The 18,619-nt window shown below is 60.9% G+C and overlaps 1 protein-coding gene across 12 annotated transcripts in view; it reads right to left on the reverse strand.

The window, feature by feature from the left end:
* Positions 1–18,619, reverse strand: part of KCNQ2 (potassium voltage-gated channel subfamily Q member 2) — a 78,288-nt gene that overhangs the window by 19,912 nt on the left and 39,757 nt on the right. For 6 of the 12 annotated variants that reach the window (XM_024352122.3, XM_016938331.4, XM_024352121.3 and 3 more), the window contains exons 8-12: positions 15,924–16,018; positions 13,434–13,463; positions 10,469–10,537; positions 6,278–6,307; positions 1,661–1,714 (exon numbers count right to left, since the gene is read on the reverse strand). In XM_024352122.3, the coding sequence (XP_024207890.1) occupies positions 1,661–1,714; positions 6,278–6,307; positions 10,469–10,537; positions 13,434–13,463; positions 15,924–16,018 (278 nt within the window). The remainder of the gene's footprint in view (positions 1–1,660; positions 1,715–6,277; positions 6,308–10,468; positions 10,538–13,433; positions 13,464–15,923; positions 16,019–18,619) is intronic. The other 6 variants (XM_024352127.3, XM_024352124.3, XM_024352130.3 and 3 more) reach the window with 3 other exon arrangements.

Raw genomic sequence — 18,619 nt, forward strand, 5'->3', positions numbered from 1 at the left:
GCTCGGCCCTGCTGTCCCGGGTCTCGGGCTCCGCTCCCACCTCAGATCTGCGAGGGAGGCTCTGCCAGGAAGAGGAGGGTGGTGCGGCCTGGACATGTCCTTCCCTCCCCTGGACCTCCACCATGACCCAAACTCTGCACCCTCCAAGCACAGCTGGTGAGGCTCCATGCTGCAGACACCCGACCCCGCCAGCCTGCCTCAGCGGCCAGGAGCACGCGTGGTCTCGCAGGCCCTCCCTCGGCCACAAGCCAAGAACAAGCGCACGCGAGAAGCTGCCGCCACCCACCTGGGAGGAGCCCTCGGCCAGAGCTGCCCTCTGTGTGCAAGGGGCGACCGTGGCACCTACGCTTGGCGCTTACGGGGCCGGGGCAGGCTCAAGAAGCACCTGAGAGAGCGCCACCCCCACCCGGCCTGCCACCCTCCCTCCCAATGGTGAAATTCAGATGTGCGGTGCCCGCAGGAAACAGGAGGCTGAGGAGCATCCAGACCCCTGCCCAGCTGGTGTCTGGACCAACGACGCCCAGGAAGCGTGAGGATGAAGGGGCCTCCCGTGGGGCCTGCCCTGGGTTGTTCTCTGGCCTGGGCTCCCACCCCCACTTTCAACCCCCTCTGGTCCCCAAGCAGCCTGACCTCAGCCCCTGCCCTGAGGGACCAGCCTGCGGCCAGAAGCACCCTGAATAGATGCTCCGGACACGCAGGACAGCCTGCTAGCGCCTCAGCAGGCCGTGCCCCGGGCAGCCCACACGCCCGTCTCCCTCTCTGGAGCTGCCAACAGTCTCCCCGCAAGCACCCATCCCCCCAGAAGCACACAAGCAGCAAAGTCACAGGGAGAGGGTGGCATGGAGTCGCGGGCCCCCCATGGAGCAGGGGCCGAAGCATGCACGGATGCAGATAGGCAGCATGCAGCCCCACCAGCCCTCCAAGGCCAGCACCACCGGCGGCATGCACGTGCCAAGGAGAGCCCCACGGGAGCACAACACAGCCGCCTCCACCTTGCTGGGCTGTGCTGGCCAGGACGGAGGGGCCCCCAGCGCAGGCCTGCACACACCCAACAGCAGACAGGGGACGCGGGGACAGGGGAAGTGCGGGTCACGGTGCAGGCCAGGAGCCCACGGTGCAAAGGGGGCGGCTCCTCCCCCGTCCTATTTCCACCTGCCCTAAACCAGGCCTGTTGTTGGGAGAGGGAGCCGCGGGCCTCTGGCTTTCTGGGGCTTCTGATGCATGAGGACCCTGAGGAGCCCGGCACACACAGACGGAGCTGCCTCCCGCGGGCGAGGCAGCCAGGAAGGCTCAGTCATCCTCAGGTACGCAGCAGAGGTGCTAGAGTGACAGCCCCAGGGGAAACGCTCCCTGAAGAGCAGTCGGGGACCCCAGGAGGCGCGGACGCCTTGCTGGGTTCAGAGCCCCTGGCTGGCCCCTCTGGCTGTGCGCAGGACATCGCCTGGCGTGGGGAGCAAGAAGCAGCACCTTCCCCCAGCTCCGCCCTGCACGCAGCTGTCGGCTAGAATAGAGGGAGCTGAGCCCGCACCGCCAGGGCGGTGGGTCAGAATTGGGGTTGGGGCGCCAGCCTCCCCCTGGCTCCTCCAGAACCTCTAGTAAGCAGGGAGGGGCAGAGGAGCCGTGCAGCAGCCGTCAGTCCGTGCGGCGTGTTCCGCGGTACCTAGAGCGTCCGGGGCAGCATCCACACAGGGGCCCTCTGCACGGGCTGCCTTTACTGGAAATGAGGAGAGCACAGTTAGTCCTGGGTGCCGGCAACAGCACACGGCCGGGAGCAGGGAAACTGAGGCACTGCAACCACCCAGGGTGTTGTGTGCAGTCCCCAGCGGCAGAGCTTGCGCCCAAGCAAGGCCAGCGAGGAAGGTGCACCATCGTCTCCACCGTCCGGAGAAGAAAACACTTCCCTATTTCTGAAGGAAAAAAATCCCTGTTTTTTTTTTCCTCCAAAAATACCTTTTCCTTCCAAAGCCACAGTTTGGGTTCATGTCTTAAAAGATGTATTATTTTTTGCAGTATTCATGCCGACAAAACAATAATACATGTGGCCTCAGACGCCGCAGAAGCCCTGCTTGGGAAGGACGTGACCCCGGGAAAGGGCGGGGGAGTGAAGCACGCACATTTTAGAGAGGAAAACGTGCAGTTGTCCCGCTTTGCAAACCAGTCGGCGACGTTTGGCCACGCCAGCCAGTCCCCCAGTTGGAGGTGGGTCTCGGTTTACCCAGGAGGCGTGGCTGCCACTGCAGGCATGGCTATCTGGGGGTTCAAGGGCTCCCCTGAGGACAGTCACGTTGGGGCTCAGTGGATCCCCTCATTTGAAGCCCTTCACAAGCGCAGCTCCCCGCCGGGGCGTTCCTTAGAAAAGGCTCAGAAAACGCGGAACGTTTTCCCAAGAATCTCCCCAAAAACCCTGGCGATTTAGCTCTGCATCACAATGTGCAAATGATTAAGCAAAAAATGAAACCAATCACCAAGAACTCAAGAACCCTTCCTTTTCCCCACCCCAGCCACCCCCAACCGCTTTGCCACTGCTTCCTGAGACAGCACTTCTCAAACTCAGCGCCCCAGGAACCCCAGCGTGGCGACGGCATCCACTCAGAACCCACAGGCTCTAGGAAGAAAGCACCCAGCCTCCCGTCTTCCTGCACACACGTGTGTTTAGACACCAACGTCCCTGCATGCACCCGCAGGCAGCTCTCCGAGCGGCGTCACAGACACGGCTAGCTCCAGTCACGGCAGCACTCAGCCGCCCGGGTAGGCTGAGGGCTCTGGACCCTTCCCCAAGCCCCACCAGCCTGCAAGACTCCAAGGGCGGGTGGCCGGCTTCCACCCCAGCCCCCGTGCCGGTCCGGCTTTTTAGTACACAAGCGACTTTGGGGTCCCCAGGCACGAAGGGATGTAGCGCAAAGGCTGGACTCTGTTTGCTGGTTAACCACGGACGCGATGGCGGGACGGGGCGGGAGGGAGCCGGCTCCCTGCGCCTGGCTTGAGGTTCTGGCTGCTCAGAGTCTCTCCCGCTGTGACCACCCCGGCCACGATGACACCCAGGCCTTCCTGGCAGGCAAAGACCTCAGACTCCCACCAGCACCACCCAGGCCCAAGCACAGAGGCCTTGCCTGGAGGGCCCCAGGAGACCTTCCCCACCCCAGGGAAAGAGCATGAAGGAGGCAGGGTCCCGCTTCCCCAAACCTCCCAAGGTCTCCTGTTTTGACCCCAGCATGATCGCCTTGACCAAGAGGCCCCTCCCGGGCCGGCCCTGCCACCCGATTCTGCAATGGGATCGTCCTGTAGCCACACTGAAGCTCCGGCTGTCGCCACCAGGCACCTGAGACTCGAGAGTGAATCTCTAACCGTGCCCATTATAATGCATGTTATTTTAACAGCCACACGTGGCTGGCAGCTCCTGTATGGGGCAACGTGGTCGGAGAGCCGGGGAGAGCTGGCAGGGAGGCGCTGCAGCCACAGCCCCCCAAGACTCCCAAAGCTTTGTGGGGGACCCGTGCAGCTGCACCTCCCCCTGGGGTCCGCAGCTGGCACTGGGCTTCCTTCCTGCCCCATCAGCCACAGGGAGCTCCACACCGCGTGAGAAGGCCCTGTGACCCCAGGTCGGACAGGCGGGGAGGCCCACAGCGAGCTCGAGACCCACAGACACTGACCAAGACCCGACAGGACACACATGCACCAAAAACACGCGGACACGTGTGCTTGAGAAGAGGAGGGGGAGCCCGCACAGGCACGGGGGAGCCCACACAGACATGAGGGGGCAGCCGGTGTTGGGGGCTCCTCCAGCACGGGGGCAGGAGGCAGTGAGATGGGGTGTGGGACAAGACAGCACAAGTCAGAACCGCCGTGGCCACAGAGACCCCCCGGGACCCCCCTGGGGCAGCACAGCCCGAGCCCCGCAGCCTGCCTGGCTCCCCACCCAGCCACAGAGATCCTCCGGGGCAGCACAGCCCCAGGCCCCGCAGCCTGCCTGGCTCCCCACCCGACCCCAACGTAGACGCTTCCTCTGACTGCAGCACAGCCCCAGTGGTCCCTACGGGAACCGAGCCCCCGCCAGCCGGGTCGCCTGCCACCACGTGCCTGTGTTCTGAGCCAGGATGGGGGTGGGGGTCTCAGCAGTGAGTGAGGGTCCCTGTGTCCACACCATCCACCTGCCAAGACCAGCTGACACCAGCGGGGTCCTGCCATGCGGGGTGCAGGCTCCACCTCCAAAGGGCAGGCAGAGGCACGGGTCCCACCAGACTCACAGAGCCCAGGTCAGGCAGCAGAGGGGCGCCAGGAGCCGAGCTCCCCATCAAGCTTCGCAGAGCAGGCCCCTCACCCAGCAGCCCAGGGACGTGGCAGGCAATGATTGCGGAACAACTTCCTAAGCACGACCCTACACCGGACAGGCTGCGGCTGCCCCAGGCCAGGGAACAGAGATGCCACCCCGTGACCTGCCAGGTGAGCACCCCAGGATGGGCGGGGAGGGTCTTCAAGGGCAGAGACTGCTCCTCACTCCCACCGCACCCCAGGCACCGTCCAGAAGCCCCAGACCCAGCAGCCCCACGTCCCCCACCACAGGCGTCCCAGGAGGAGGGCCGGGGTGGGTGGGTGCTCGCCCGTGGGGGAGGGCGTGGGAGGCACAGGCAAGGACCCCCCGGACACATGGGGAAGAGACGGGGGAGGGGTGGGGAGCCACAGAGCTTACCGGAGAGCCCGGAGGCTCCCGCGTGTCCTCACCTGGAGTTCGCCTTCAGGGCCAGCACCTCATCCCCAAAGAGAGGGCAGACGAGAGAGGGGCCCGAGAAGGGCAGTGACAGGGATTAAAGCACTTGGGGGCAGCGGGTGTCCAGATGGGTGGGGTGGAGGGTGGGAGGGAGAGAGAGAAAGAGAGAGGCTGAGACGAGAACGTGGAGCGGGCCGGGCTGGGGCAGCAAGCACGAGGGGCCGTGAGGCACGGGGCGGGTTCCGGCGTCGCTCCCAGCAAGGGCGTGGGGCCCTGCCACGCGGAAGCCGTCGGGAAGCCTCGCGTCCACCTGGGACAGCACCAAGGTTCCGCCCAAATCACAGCCAAGGGTACCCATTGCGGGGGGCACAGTGCTCATCCCCACAGCCACTCCCAGCCTCAGGGCCAGCAGCAGGGGCGGGGGAGGCAGTGGCAGCACTGGGGGCTGGCACCAGCAGAGGCTATGCTGCCGACCCAACTCTTTCTGGGCCCTCGTCCGTTTTCTTAGCCTCTTTGAGAGGATGAATGAGCCCCTGGTGGTTTTCTTGGTTGGTGTGGCCCAGAAGCATTGCCCGTCTTTCCAGCTCAAGGCACTGACCATGACTCCCCTTCTGTGGGATGTGGGGTGGCTGGAAAAACGCAGCTCAGCCCCACTCCGTCTCCCCGCACCCAAGCCCCGCAGTGTCTCGCCAGCTGTCACCCGCAGTCCAGGAGGGGCAGCCAGGCGTCCATCTCGGACCCCAGGTCCAAGGGGCCAGATTTACTCTGCAACATGTGGATGGGGCACAGGGGGCTCAGAGAAGCCTAGCACCTCCTCAGAGTGATGCGTCGGGGGCTGGGGCTCAGCAGACATAGAATTAACTTGTGAAAGGATCTTGATTTTCTCTGTCTCCATCCTTCACCCCAGCAGAGCCCTTACACGAGTCCTGTCTCCAATCTGCCCGACCCACAGAGCCTCGGGGCCCGGGAGAGGGAACCAGGCTAAGCACCTGCACCCTTGGCCCACTTTGACCTTGGCAAACAGGGAGAGGAGGCCGGCCAGAATCTCCACCCAGGGGCGTGAGACAGAGAGGATGTCCCACCCTCCTCGGAGGACGAGGGGCCCTGGTCTGTGCCACATGCTCCAGACACTCTGGACCCAGAGCAGCGGGAAGGCCAGAGGCCCACTTGGAGCTTTCACCCCAGCCGGCGTCGACTCAGGCCAGCTGTGAGCTCGGGCTATGTGCCTGCAGCTGGAGGGAGTGCACTAACAGAGACCCCCTGCCTCCGAGACCCCTGGGGCCAGACTTGTGGGCGGGGTGGGGGATCCCCCACCCCCGAGAAGCCGCCCAGCTGCCCGGATCCACAGTGCTGCAAAGTAAAACCGAATCACTGGGGAGGGGGTGAGCAGGAAGAGTGATTTAAGGGCCCACATCACCGCCAGGCAGGGGTCTGGACCCGCAGTCACACAGTCACACACGGAAGCACACACAAGGCCCTCACATCTCCATGACAGGTTGCGCACACGTGTGGGAGAGAGACCAGACAGCCGTGCACACGGCAGACACCAGGGTAGCAGCAGGGGGCACTGACCTTGGAGACGGCTCCGGTGGGGGGTCCTTCCTTCAAACAGAAGCAACAGAGAGTTAATGGCTGCCCACTCAGCACCCATGAGGGTCCCCCAACCAGTCCAGCCCCCCCACAGTCCCATGGGCCAGGGGCTGCAGGGGAGGGGGGTCTCAGAAAAGGCTGGGCAGGGGTGGAGCTGGCCCACCCACCCCAGAGAGCCCACGGCCCCAGGAACGGGCACCCCAGGGCCCACGGAGGCAGCTCCGAGAGGGAAGAGGGACTCCATGGGGCGGGGGCCTCTGCTCTTCTGACCTGGGGGTCTCTACCCCTCCACATTTATAGACACTCATTTTAATCAGAACCACACCAATATTAATAAAGTTCCAAAAAGCACGTGTTTGCTGAAGAAAGCTCTGGAGGGGAGTTTAATTTACAATCAATTTTCAAGACAGACTGAGCTGCTCCAACTCTTTTTTCCACGCTCATCCTAATGGAATGATTCTCTTCCGTGTGACTTTCCAGGGGTGGCTCCACTGCGCCACAGTCAGTGAGCCCAGGGTTTGCACCGCTGACCAACTGTCCCGGCCTCGTCCTGCAGGCAAAGCTGTCTGGGCCTTCCGGCGTCTCATCTGGGGCTGTTTCTGCGGGTAAAGGCGTTATGGATTGAGCGAGAGATCGGCGGATCGTGATTTGGCTCATCCATGGGGAGGCCCCAGCGATCTCATTCGAACACCTGGGCTGGTGCCCCGGCTGGTACGCCGTGTTACAAGCAGGCTCTTTGGTGCACTTCCAAATACTTCATGTGACAGGGACCGTGTTGCCGTGGAACATGGTCCACGCTCTCGGGGAGGGTCCCTCATCACCTCCTGCAGCTCCCGGTGGCCCAGGTGTCCTTGGCTTGTGGCTGCACCGCCCCGTCTCTGCCTCCGTCTCTCCACAACATTCTCTGTGTCTCTGTGTCTTCTCCTCCTCTACCTCTGTAAGGACAGCTGTCACCGGGCTAGGGCTCAAGCTGTCACCAGGCTCATCGGGATGTTCCAGGATGACCTCATCTCAAGATCCCAAGCTCAGTTACAGCTGCAAGGACCCTTTCTCCAAATCAGGTCATATTTGCAAATTCTGGGACATTTTGGAGACCAGCATTCAACCACTGCATTCCCCCGACCCCCCAAAATTCATGTCCGTCTTACATCGAGAATACACTCACCCCTGCCAAGATTCCCCAAAATCTCCACCCTCTGCAGCATGGACTGTGTGTCCAAATCCTCATCGAAATCCCATCCGTTGGCCAGGCGCAGTGGCTCACACCTGTAATCCCAGCACTTTGGGAGGCCGAGGCGGGTGGATCACCTGAGGTCAGGAGTTCGAGACCAGCCTGACCAACATGGTGAAACCCCGTCTCTACTAAAAATACAAAAATCAGCTGGGTGTGGTGGCAGGTGCCTGTAATCCCAGGTACTCGGGAGGTTGAGGGAGGAGAATCACTTGAACCCAGGAGGCAGAGGTTGCAGTAAGCTGTGATTGCGCCACTGCACTCCAGCCTGAGTGACGCAGGGGGACTCCGTCTCAGAGAAAAAAAAAAAGAAATCCCATCCATTCAAAACGTCCCAAATCCCATCCTCTGAAGTCATGACAATCACTTAAATCAGGTATGTGTGAGACCGTGGGTGTGCGCCAACCTGGGGCTAAAGTCTCCATGCATGGGCTTGTGAACTAGAAAACAAGCCATCTGCTTAAAATATCAACAGCAGGACAGCTCTTCCCACTCAAAAAGGGAGAATGACAGAGGGGCTGCCGGCCAGCACGTTTCCAATCCGGCGGGGCAAACTCCACGTGGCACAGCTCTGGGGACGCTCCTCGGGGGCTCTCCTCAGCCCCGCCGGCCTCTGCGGGAGCCTCGGGATCGTTCCCCGTTTGCTAAAGGGCAGCTTGTGTTCACAGCTGAGGAGCGCCACCGGCCTGTTTCCTGCCTGCAGACTCCCGAAGTTCGATGCCCACTTACCTTCGTCCAACGCTGTCTCTGCCAATCTAGTTTCTGCTGGTATGAAACTGCCCAAAACCTCTAGGGTCTCCTGAATATGCCACAGGCCGCAACGCCGTTAGACAAGAGGCCCCTCTGCACATCCTTCCCGATAGCTCCATCTTCAGGCCTCTGTGGAGACGGTGGAGGCTGCAGCCGCACACCTGGTGCCTTCAGCATGAGGCTGTCTGGCCACACCTGTGGGCTTCTCTCCAAAGCAGGCTTTGCCAACAGTGAATCTCCCAATTTAAGACCCTTTGCAAGCTGGACAGGCTGAGCACCTCCCAAACCTTCAAGTTCTGGTTTCTTACAGCAGTTCTGCCCTGAATGCCTTTTTTTTTTTTAATAGTCTTTTGGCGGATCGGCCAGGTACTGTTCTGAATCTCCCTGTTTCCTCTCATACTTTACTATGAGCAGCAGAAATAAATTAGGCTGCACCTTCCACACTTTGCTTGGAAATCTTCTTGGCTAAATATCCCAGTTCATCACTTAAAAATTCTGCCTCTGCCCAACAGTAGCGCACAGCCCAGCGGAGTCTCTGCCACCAACAACACAAGGACAGCCTTCCCTCCAGCTTCCAACACCTGCATCCTCACTTCCTCCTGAGCCTGCACCAGAAGCACCTTCAACATCCGTGTCCCCACCCACCATCTCTTCAGGACACCTCAGTTTCTTCCAGCCTGCACCTCAAAATACTCACATCCAAAATCTCGTCCAAATCCCATCAGTTCAAAAAGTCCCAAATTTCATCATCTAAAGTCATCAGAGGCCAGGCACAGTGGCTCACGCCTGTAATCCCAGCACTTTGGGAGGCCGAGACGGGCAGAGCCCTTGAGGTCAGGAGCTTGAGACCAGCCTGGCCAACATGGTGAAACCCCATCTCTACCAAAAATAACAAAACTTAGCCAGGCGTAGTAGCAGGTGTCTGTAATCCCAGTTACTCAGGAGGCTGAGGCAGGAGAATCACTTGTACCCGGGAAGCGGAGGTCGCAGTGAGCCAAGATCGCACCACTGCATTCCAGCCTGGGCGAAAGAGCAAGACTCCATCTCAAAATAATAATAATAAATAAAATAATAAAGTCATCAGAATCATTTAAATCAGGTGTGTGTGATTGCGGGTGTGCATCAGCCTGGGGCTGGAGTCCTCCACGCACGGACCTGTGATTCTAGGAAACCAGCCCCTGGCTCACCCGGTTCTGATGTCACGCCCACGCTTGTAGGCATTTGGCACAGCCACACGCGGCTCCCGGTATTAAAGTCTGGATTCATGTGCAACGGCTCCTGTAACTAAGTGCCGCTGGAGTGTATAACAACAGATATTTGTTCTTTCACAGTCCTAGAGGCCAGAGTCCAAAATCAAGGTGCGGGCGGGGCCTGCTCCCTCCGAAAGCTCCAGGGAAGGGTCCTTTCTGCCTCTTCCAGCTTCTGTGGCTCCAGGCAGCCCTTGGCTTGTGGCCGCATCGCTTCAGTCTCTCTCTCCATCCTAGCTGGCTCTCTCCTCTGTGTGCTTCCAAATCTCCCTCTCCTTGTAAGGACACTCATTGTTGGACTCAGGGCCTGCCCGGAAAATCCAGGATGATCTGAGATCGTCCTGATAGGTTCCAGAGCAGAAGAGTGTCTCTAGGAGGCAGAAACCAGCATCCAACCCACTGGAAGCCCCTGCCCCACCAAGGGCTTTCAGACATGGAACTGCTTGGGGACGGCCCTGGGCCTGGGCAGGCCTGGCTGGTGCACTCGCCGTCCACCTCTCCTGCTCAGCAGGCCCTTCTGCAACCTACCTCGACAGCCGGCACTCTGACAGCCGTGGGCTTTGGGCCTGAAGGAGAGGCAGCAGGTGCCATCAGCACCTGAGTTACCACCAGGCACTCGAGAGGACGACGGGCTGGGACACTTTGTCGTACGACCCACGCGCCTGGGTCCCATTAGGAGCCATGCAGAGCCCCCGGCCCCATATCAACCTTCGCCCCTCCCTCTCTGCCCGTCCCCCGAACCAGCTGCCCCTCTGGGGGTGGGAGCCCAGACCAGGTCAGCAGACGCGAAAAGAGAAAGCACCATCATCACCAAGTCCAGCGTCCCCGTGCGTCCCAGCTCCCTGGAGTCCCTGGGGCACTGTCCTGGCGTGTCTTCTGTGGGCAGCTGGGGCCCCCAGGAGGACTGAGACGCCCACCCGCCCCACCTGGAGCTCCCCAGCTGACCTGAAAGCGAGTCCAGATTTACTCTTGAGGTTCCTCAGCAGCTCCAGCTGGTTCAGCGGGGGGATAAGTCTGGGGCAAGAGAAGGAGAGGGGAGTGAGCGTCTCACCCTCCCGAGTCCTGGGACACCTCCCTCTGCTTGCGCAGCTCCATGGGCAGGCGCCTGCAGTGTCAGACACCCGGCGGCGTGTGACGTGGCCAGGCTTTCAGGCAGCTGCCCACTGGGCCCTGGGCTCAGGCCCACCTCTCTTGGGCAGGCCTGGGAGCCATCTTCGTTCTCTGGCTGTGTCTGGGGCCTTGTCAACCAGCAGGGACAGCAGGGAGGAGGGCGCCTGGCCACCCATGCAGCCCCGACCCTGCAGCCTGGAGCAGGTGGAGGAGGGCGCGCAGGTAGGGGGAGGCGCTACTCCCCCTTCTAATCCCTGAACATCCCAGAGGGACAGCACGTGAATATATTTAGGGCCCCGGCCCCTCTCTACACAGCCACTTTCTCTGCCAAAGCTGGAGGAGTTGGGAGGTGGGGATACAGAAAAGGATTCTGCTTGGCAAAGAGCAGCTCATTCTGGAGTCTATAGGATGAGCCCAGCCTCATCAGGCCCAGATGCCTTGGGAACCCTCCGCAGGTGGCCCAGCTCTGCTCCGAGCCCCCTTCCCAGTCCTGGTCATACCCACCCCCGTCTTCCTGCCCTGCCGCCCACAGCCACCAGCAGGACCAAGTCCGGGCCCGCCGAAGCCCCCCAGGCGGGTGTGCAGGCACCTCCTCACGTCTGGGTGGGACGTCCCCCTCTTCACCCCTCCCCACTCCCACCCACCTCACTGCGCCCACTCCTCCTCACCACCCATGCCCTCACAGCATTCCAGCTTCAGGAAGAGGTACCCTCCTCCGGGGCCTCCCCCCACCCGGCTCCCTGACCCACTTGAACCCCCTCCACTCCGCCTCCTCAGCCTCTGCTCCCAGGCCCTGCCATCCCATCCACGGCCTCCACCCCTCCCCACACCCACCTGTGGAGCACTCCCCACTGGGGCCGCGTCCTGGTCTCTCCTCTGCGTTGGAGGCAGGACGGCCACCTCCCAGCCCAGCCCTCACCCAGCTGACTCCCTACGCGGCTATGGCCACGGCCGCCCCCTGGAGATGCCCCTGCCCGTGTCCTCCCTCTGCCCCAGGCTGGGCCGTGGCCCACATCCCCCAGACTCTTCACCTGCCCTGCCTCTGCCCACCCAGGCTTACTTGGTCCTCCAGATGGGCATCCTTGCCACTCTCCTGACCAAACACTCAATGGCTCCCCACTGCCTCCAAAACAAAAGGATGGCTGACTCCATTGTCCCTCAGGGCCTGGTGATCACCCTCCTGCCGACTCCCACTTCGTCCAGCCACACTCCTCCCTCCAGAGCTGTGCAGAAGCCCCTCCCTGCACCCCACCAGCCTCTGGTGCCCCCCCCACAGGCTAGGCAGGTGTGAGCTGGTAAAGCCGTGCCTGGCCCCTCTTTGTTCCCTCTGCAGCCCCAGAGGTGCCCCCAAAATGCTGGCAGGAGTGGGGCTCCTGTGAGCCCCCTCCCTGCAGAGGACAGTCCGCTGTCCAAGTCGGGACGGAGCAGGAACCCAGGCAGCTGGTGAGCTGGTGCTGTGGGCGCAGCAGAGCCCAGCCTGGCTGGAGTCTGTCTGGGGGCCACAGGTGGCTCCCCACCCCTCCTTGATGGGACCCACACGCACGCAGGCCCAGGTGAGAGACACACACGTCAGCCCTCAGAGCCACATAGGAGGCCATGCCTCGAACACACAGAGCAGCAGCGCCAGGGCAGACAGGCGGGCGGCAGGGCCAGGGCAGGACGGGGCTGTGGGACGAGGGTGCAACAAGGGGAGGGGGCGGCCCTGGGAGAGAGCAGAGGCTGGGGAGGAGGCAGCCGGCTTCAGCGCCAGCCACCTGGCCCCAGGGGCGGCAGGGCCTCTGCAGACATTGGAGATGTCTTATGGCTGAGCATGTCGGGGGCAGAGGAGCCCTGGACCCACCACTGCCCAGCACTGCACCCACTTCCTTTCTGGGAATGGAGAGTCAACATTCTAACAGTTCCCAGGAAGGGCAGCCAGGTCTCTCCTCCAGGGCGGGTGACTGGCCCCTGGAGGAGTCATCAAGGGCTTCTGTGCAGGAAGCCCTTCTGGTCTATGTGGGGAGTGGCTGGCCCCAGGCTCTGCAGGGCAGTGTCATCACAGAACACAAGCCTGCCCACCCGACAGGGAAAGGCCCTTTGTGCTGTATGGGGGTGAGTCTTCCCATAGCAGCTCAGCGCCCTCCAGTCTGAACAAACAGCCTTGTTTCCTGCTCTCAGCAGTGGGGACAGGGGTGGGACGGCCTGGAGCCTTGGGGTTCGCCTGTGATGCCAGGGCAAGACTCAGGAGAAACTTGAGTCCAGGACAGGAGACCCTGAGGCAGACCCCTGAGGCTAGCTGTCCCGCAGAGGCTGCCCTGTGAGCCACGGTGGGACAAGGACTGTGGCTGGTCTGGGGGTCCTGGCCTGGGAGCACCCTTGGCCCCAGATGGGTGCCCAGCGCCAGGGCAGGGGAAGCCCCCCATCCATCATTCCTGCTCTGCTCACAGATGGGGCCTGTGGGGTGGGGATGGAGGCACGAGGGGAGCCAGGCCAGAAGCAGGACAGAACGAGACCACGGGGGACACAGACGGGCTGGCAACAGGAAGCAGCGGCTGGGGGGAGGCGGGACGAGAAGGGTGGATGGGCCCTGGGAGGGCAGGGTTGGCAGGTGGGCTCCAGGCAGGGGAGGGCCCAGGGTGATCGGGCCGCCCAGCATGGGGCCACGCAGGGCAGGGGGCGTAGGGATGCTCGGTGGGCAGGGACAGTGGTCACTCTGCAGACCGGGTGGGCCACGGGGCTCCAGGGGCTTGCCCGGTCACAGTTCCAGACACAGAACTAGAACCACACACACACACAGGGCTTCTGTCCATGCATTTCCTACCTGGAGGCCCCGTAGGTTTGAGTTTGCGAACTTTCAAGTGTTTCCACACACACAAAGGGAAAAGAACGGAAAATTTCAAAAAGAACGGGATAAGAAAAAGAAAATGAAACAAATAGTTGAGGAAAGTAGGGGAAACAACAGAACAAAGAAAATTAGCACAAGGGCCGGTTCTGTCCCCGCCCAGGGCTGAGAGAGGTCACTTTGCAGAAACAAGGGCATGGCCGACATTCCCAGGAAAGACAAGCAGGGCCAGGCTCCTAAGGTCGGGCTTCCAGGAGGTGCAGGGGGGATGGTGCTGAGGGAGGGGTTGGGGCAGACCCCAGAGGGCGACTGCAAACATTGAGGACCGCCAAGGGCTCTGGCATCCTCCTCCCAAGTGACACCCTGAAAAGGCAGGTAGCAACTGAGGACTGCCGCAGGTCTGTCCACCCTGGCCAACTCAGGATCCTCAAGAAGAATCCTGGGCCCCACCCCAGCCTAGAATTCCCAGCCACACTGTGCACCTGCCCCACCCTCAGGGAAGGCCCCGCCCACAGGGAAGGCCCCACCCTCAGGGAAGGCCCCACCCTCAGGGAAGGATCCACCCACAGAGAAGACTCCACCCACAGGGAAGGCCCCACCCTCAGGGAAGGATCCACCCACGGGGAAGGCTCCACCCACAGGGAAGGCCCCACCCACAGGGAAGGCCCCACCCACAGGGAAGGATCCACCCTCAGGGAAGGCCCCACCCTCAGGGAAGGCCCCACCCACAGGGAAGGCCCCACCCTCTGGGAAGGCTCCACCCACAGGGAAGCCTCCACCCTCAGGGAAGGATCCACCCACAGGGAAGGCTCCAGCCTCTGGGAAGGCCCCACCCTCAGGGAAGGCCCCACCCACAGGGAAGGCTCCACCCTCTGGGAAGGCTCCACCCTCAGGGAAGGCTCCACCCTCAGGGAAGGCTCCACCCACAGGGAAGGCTCCACCCTCTGGGAAGGCCCCACCCTCTGGGAAGGCCCCACCCTCAGGGAAGGCTCCACCCACAGGGAAGGCTCCACCCTCTGGGAAGGCCCCACCCTCAGGGAAGGATCCACCCTCCGGGAAGGCCCCACCCTCAGGGAAGGCCCCACCCACCGGGAAGGCCCCACCCTCAGGGAAGGCTCCACCCACAGGGAAGGCTCCACCCTCTGGGAAGGCCCCACCCCCAGGGAAGGATCCACCCTCAGGGAAGGCTCCACCCACAGGGAAGGATCCACCCACAGGGAAGGCCCCACCCTCAGGGAAGGCCCCACCCTCCGGGAAGGCCCCACCCTCAGGGAAGGCTCCACCCACAGGGAAGGCTCCACCCTCTGGGAAGGCCCCACCCTCAGGGAAGGATCCACCCTCAGGGAAGGCTCCACCCATAGGGAAGGCCCCACCCTCAGGGAAGGCCCCACCCTCCGGGAAGGCTCCACCCTCCGGGAAGGCCCCACCCTCAGGGAAGGCTCCACCCACAGGGAAGGCCCCACCCTCTGGGAAGGCCCCACCCTCAGGGAAGGATCCACCCTCAGGGAAGGCTCCACCCACAGGGAAAGCCCCACCCACAGGGAAGGCCCCACCCTCAGGGAAGGCTCCAGGGGACAGAAACCCCCTAGGTGCAGGTGACGGGGGGACGCGGGAGCTGCGAAGTCCCGGGGCTCAGTTCCCCACCTCAGAGCAGAGGGCGGGCGGGCAAGGTGGTGCCCACACAGACAGACTCGAGGGGTCAGGCCCGCGTGGACCAGGAGAAAGGCCCTCAGAACCCCTCATCTCAGACCTTAATTTAAGCAAGAGCCAGGCAACGAAAATCCCAGCTGGCTGCCACCTGCCCTTTTGTAAAACAAACAAAAACACGGGAAAGCCGCCCTCCGACCACACAGGCTCACAGGACCTGCTGGCACTGCCTCGACAGGCACTTTCTAGGCCCCCTTCTCTGCTGCCCGAGGGGCTCCAAGGTTGTCTGTGTGCTCTGTCCTGTTGGGGGACACCTGGGACCCCCAGGATAATTTGAGTCTCCTGGTCCGAAAGTCTCACTGTGATCCGGGGTTACTTTCCTGCCCCCCACGCCGGAGCCCTAGGTCCTTGATGGGGGACGGGGTCATGGTACTGGTTCCACTCTTGAAGCTTGGGCACCTCGAGCTGCCGGTCCAGAGCAGCCTGGGGAGCAGCTGTCGGTCCAGAGCAGCCCGGGGCGGGGGGCATTTACCTTGAGCTCCCTGGGGAGCATCCTTGCAACGCACAAAACACAGCACGACCCACGGCCAGGACGATAAAGCAAAGGGGTGAGGAAATGAAAGTGAAGAGAAAGCCGCAGCTCTAACACAAAGGGCAGAATCAACGCCTCGAAATAAACCACACACAGAACTCCTTTGTGAAAAATACATTTTAAAGAAAAAAAATCAATCAAAATAATGAACAACAAAAAGTGGGGTTTAAGAACAAATGGGAAATAAAAAATGAAACAGATGCTTGGTGGCAGGTGCCCAGCGGCGGTACCTGTACATGGGCACGGTGACCGTTCGCTCGTAGTACTGCCACGTGGAGTGCAGGTCTGTGCGCGAGAGGTTGGTGGCGTAGAATCTCCAGGCCGACTGCGGAGGGAAAGACAAGGCAGTTGGCGAGGGGCAGGCGGCGAGGGGCGCGCCCAGGAGGGCCGGGCGTGGAGAGAACGGGGCAGAGGGGACCCCCATGCTGTGGGCCAGGCACTCAGGACTCTGGGCCAGCAGGCCAGGCCCCAGTGCTGCATCAGCCCCACAGCCTCAGTTTACCCTCTGTAGGACAGACAGCCAAGCCCGCTTGTCAGACGGTGGGGCCTGAAGGAGGGGAGCGGTTGGGGCTTGACTCGGGGCCCTGAGCGAGCTCGCAGGGAGGCTGTGTTCTTTCCTTTTCATGACTGTTACCTGGCCCCTGGCGGGTATCACCTGTCCTGGGGGTTACCTTCCTGCCCTCCTGGTTGGGCCCTGGGCAACCTGAGGCGCTGGGAGTATGGGTAGGGCCAGGGACCCCAGCCTCCATCCTCCCAGGGCGGGGACTCAGCCCGGCTCGGGGCATGAGCCTGTGTGTCAGACTGAACCTCGCCTGGCTGGATTTCCGTTCTCTATGCCTTTGTTTTGTTTTGCGGTGCTGAAATAGACATATCCTGAAGTTCACCATGTTAGCCATGTTAAAGCGTGCACTTCAGTAGCGCCTGCACACACAGTGCTGTGCGACCACTGCCCCTATCTAACTCCACACCTCTTCGTCGCCCCCAAATAAACCCCCTCCTACCCCCGACGTTCAGCAGGCACTCCTGGTTCCTGGTCCCCCAGGCCCTGGCCACCGCCAGGGAGTACGGGGCTCCACGGACTTCCCCGCCCCGGGCATTTCCTGCCAAGGGCATCACAAGCTGCACGGCCTTCCCCGTCTGGCTCCCTCCACTGAGCGTGACGTCCCCGCGGCCCATCCGCGTCGTAGCAAGGGGCAGCGCCCGCTCCTCCTGATAGGAGGATCGTATGGATAAATCACATTCCGTTCATCCATTAATAGACATTTCAGCTGTTTCCACTTTTTGGTTCCTATGAGTGGTGCTGCTGTGAAATTTGTGTGCACGTTTTTGGTTGAAGGTCTGTTTTCAATTCTTTTGTGTCTGTCTATACCTAGAGGTAGAATGGCTGGGTCACGTGATAAACTCCACGTTTACGAACTTTCTGAGAAACAACCGAGCTGCTTTCCAGGGTGACTGCATCGCTACATTCCTACCAGCAGGGGGCGCGATGTCCACACATCCTCACTACGCTGATTTTCCATTTGCTAACATGTTAGCCCAGGAGTTCAAGCCCAGCCTGGGAAACATGGCAAAACCCTGCCTTTACTTAAAACAAAAAATTAGCCAGATATGGTGGTGCACACCTGTAGTCCCAGTTACTCAGGAGGCTAAGGTGGGAGGATTGCTTGAACCTGGGAGGTCGAGGCTGCAGTGAGCCAAGATCACACAACTGCACTCCAGCCTGGGCAAGAGAGCAAGTCCCTATCTCAAAAAAAAAAAAAAAAAAAAAAAAGTTGGCCATCCTAACGTGGAGCCTGAAGACGGGACTGAACTGCTGCCATCTCAGGATAAAACTCTAACAGGTGAGGAGCAGCATTTATGGATCAGCAAAGTAAGTGGTTTCTTGGGATGGACGGTGAACACTGCAGACAGCAGGGTAAGGTCACTTCTGTCAGGTCCAAACCAACCGAGGCCAGAGAGTACACGGCGGGAGGGCTCACGCCTGCACGGCTGAGATGAGGACAGTGTCAAAGACATTCTAAAATAACCCCACAAGGAATTCCTTGTCAGGAATGCAGCAATTCAGACAAGATGCTCTAGGAAGAACACTGGCCCAGCAGCGGCATCTCAACCAGTGAACGGCTGCCAACTCTGGTTTTCAGCCTCAGAGCCAGTGAACTCTTGTTTCCAAGCAGCTTATGTGAACTTCTCAGCCAGGGAGAGCTTCCCTGCCCCTCCCTCTCCGGCACACGGGTGGCTCGCCACACTGGCTCATCTCTCGATGAGAGTCCCCCACCCTCTGGCCACAGTGGTTCATCTCTGGTTATAATCCTTTCTTCTAATTCCCAAATACATTCGACATGTGTGTGGTTTTTTTTTTTTTTTTTTTTTTTTTTTTTTTTGGTCGACAGAATCTACTCCAGGCAAAGATGTTGTGAACTGTGTTGAAATGACAAGGATTGAGAACATTATATAAACTTAGTTGATACAGCAGTGGCAGCATTTGAGAGGACTGACTGCGATGCTGAAAGGAGGTCCACTGTGGGTAAAACGCTATCCAACAGAATCGCATGCTGCAGAGAAATCTTTCGTGAAAGGAAGAGTGAATCGATGCGGCAAACCTCATTCTTGCCTTATTTTAAGAAATCACCACAGCCGGGCACGGTGGCTCACGCCTGTAATCCCAGCACTTTGGGAGGCCAGGGCGGGAGGATCATGAAGTCAGGAGATCAAGACCATCCTGGCTAACATGGTGAAACCCCGTCTCTACTAAAAATACAAAAAATTAGCCAGGCGTGGTGGTGGGTGCCTGTAGTCCCAGCTACCCGGGAGGCTGAGGCAGGAGAATGGCAGGAACCAGGGAGGTGGAGCTTGCAGTGAGCTGAGATCGCACCACTGCACTCCAGCCTGGGCAACAGAGCGAGACTCCGTCTCAAAAAAAAAAAAA

The sequence above is a fragment of the Pan troglodytes genome, chromosome 21, assembly GCF_028858775.2.
Source record: "Pan troglodytes isolate AG18354 chromosome 21, NHGRI_mPanTro3-v2.0_pri, whole genome shotgun sequence".
Classification (NCBI taxonomy): domain Eukaryota; kingdom Metazoa; phylum Chordata; class Mammalia; order Primates; family Hominidae; genus Pan; species Pan troglodytes.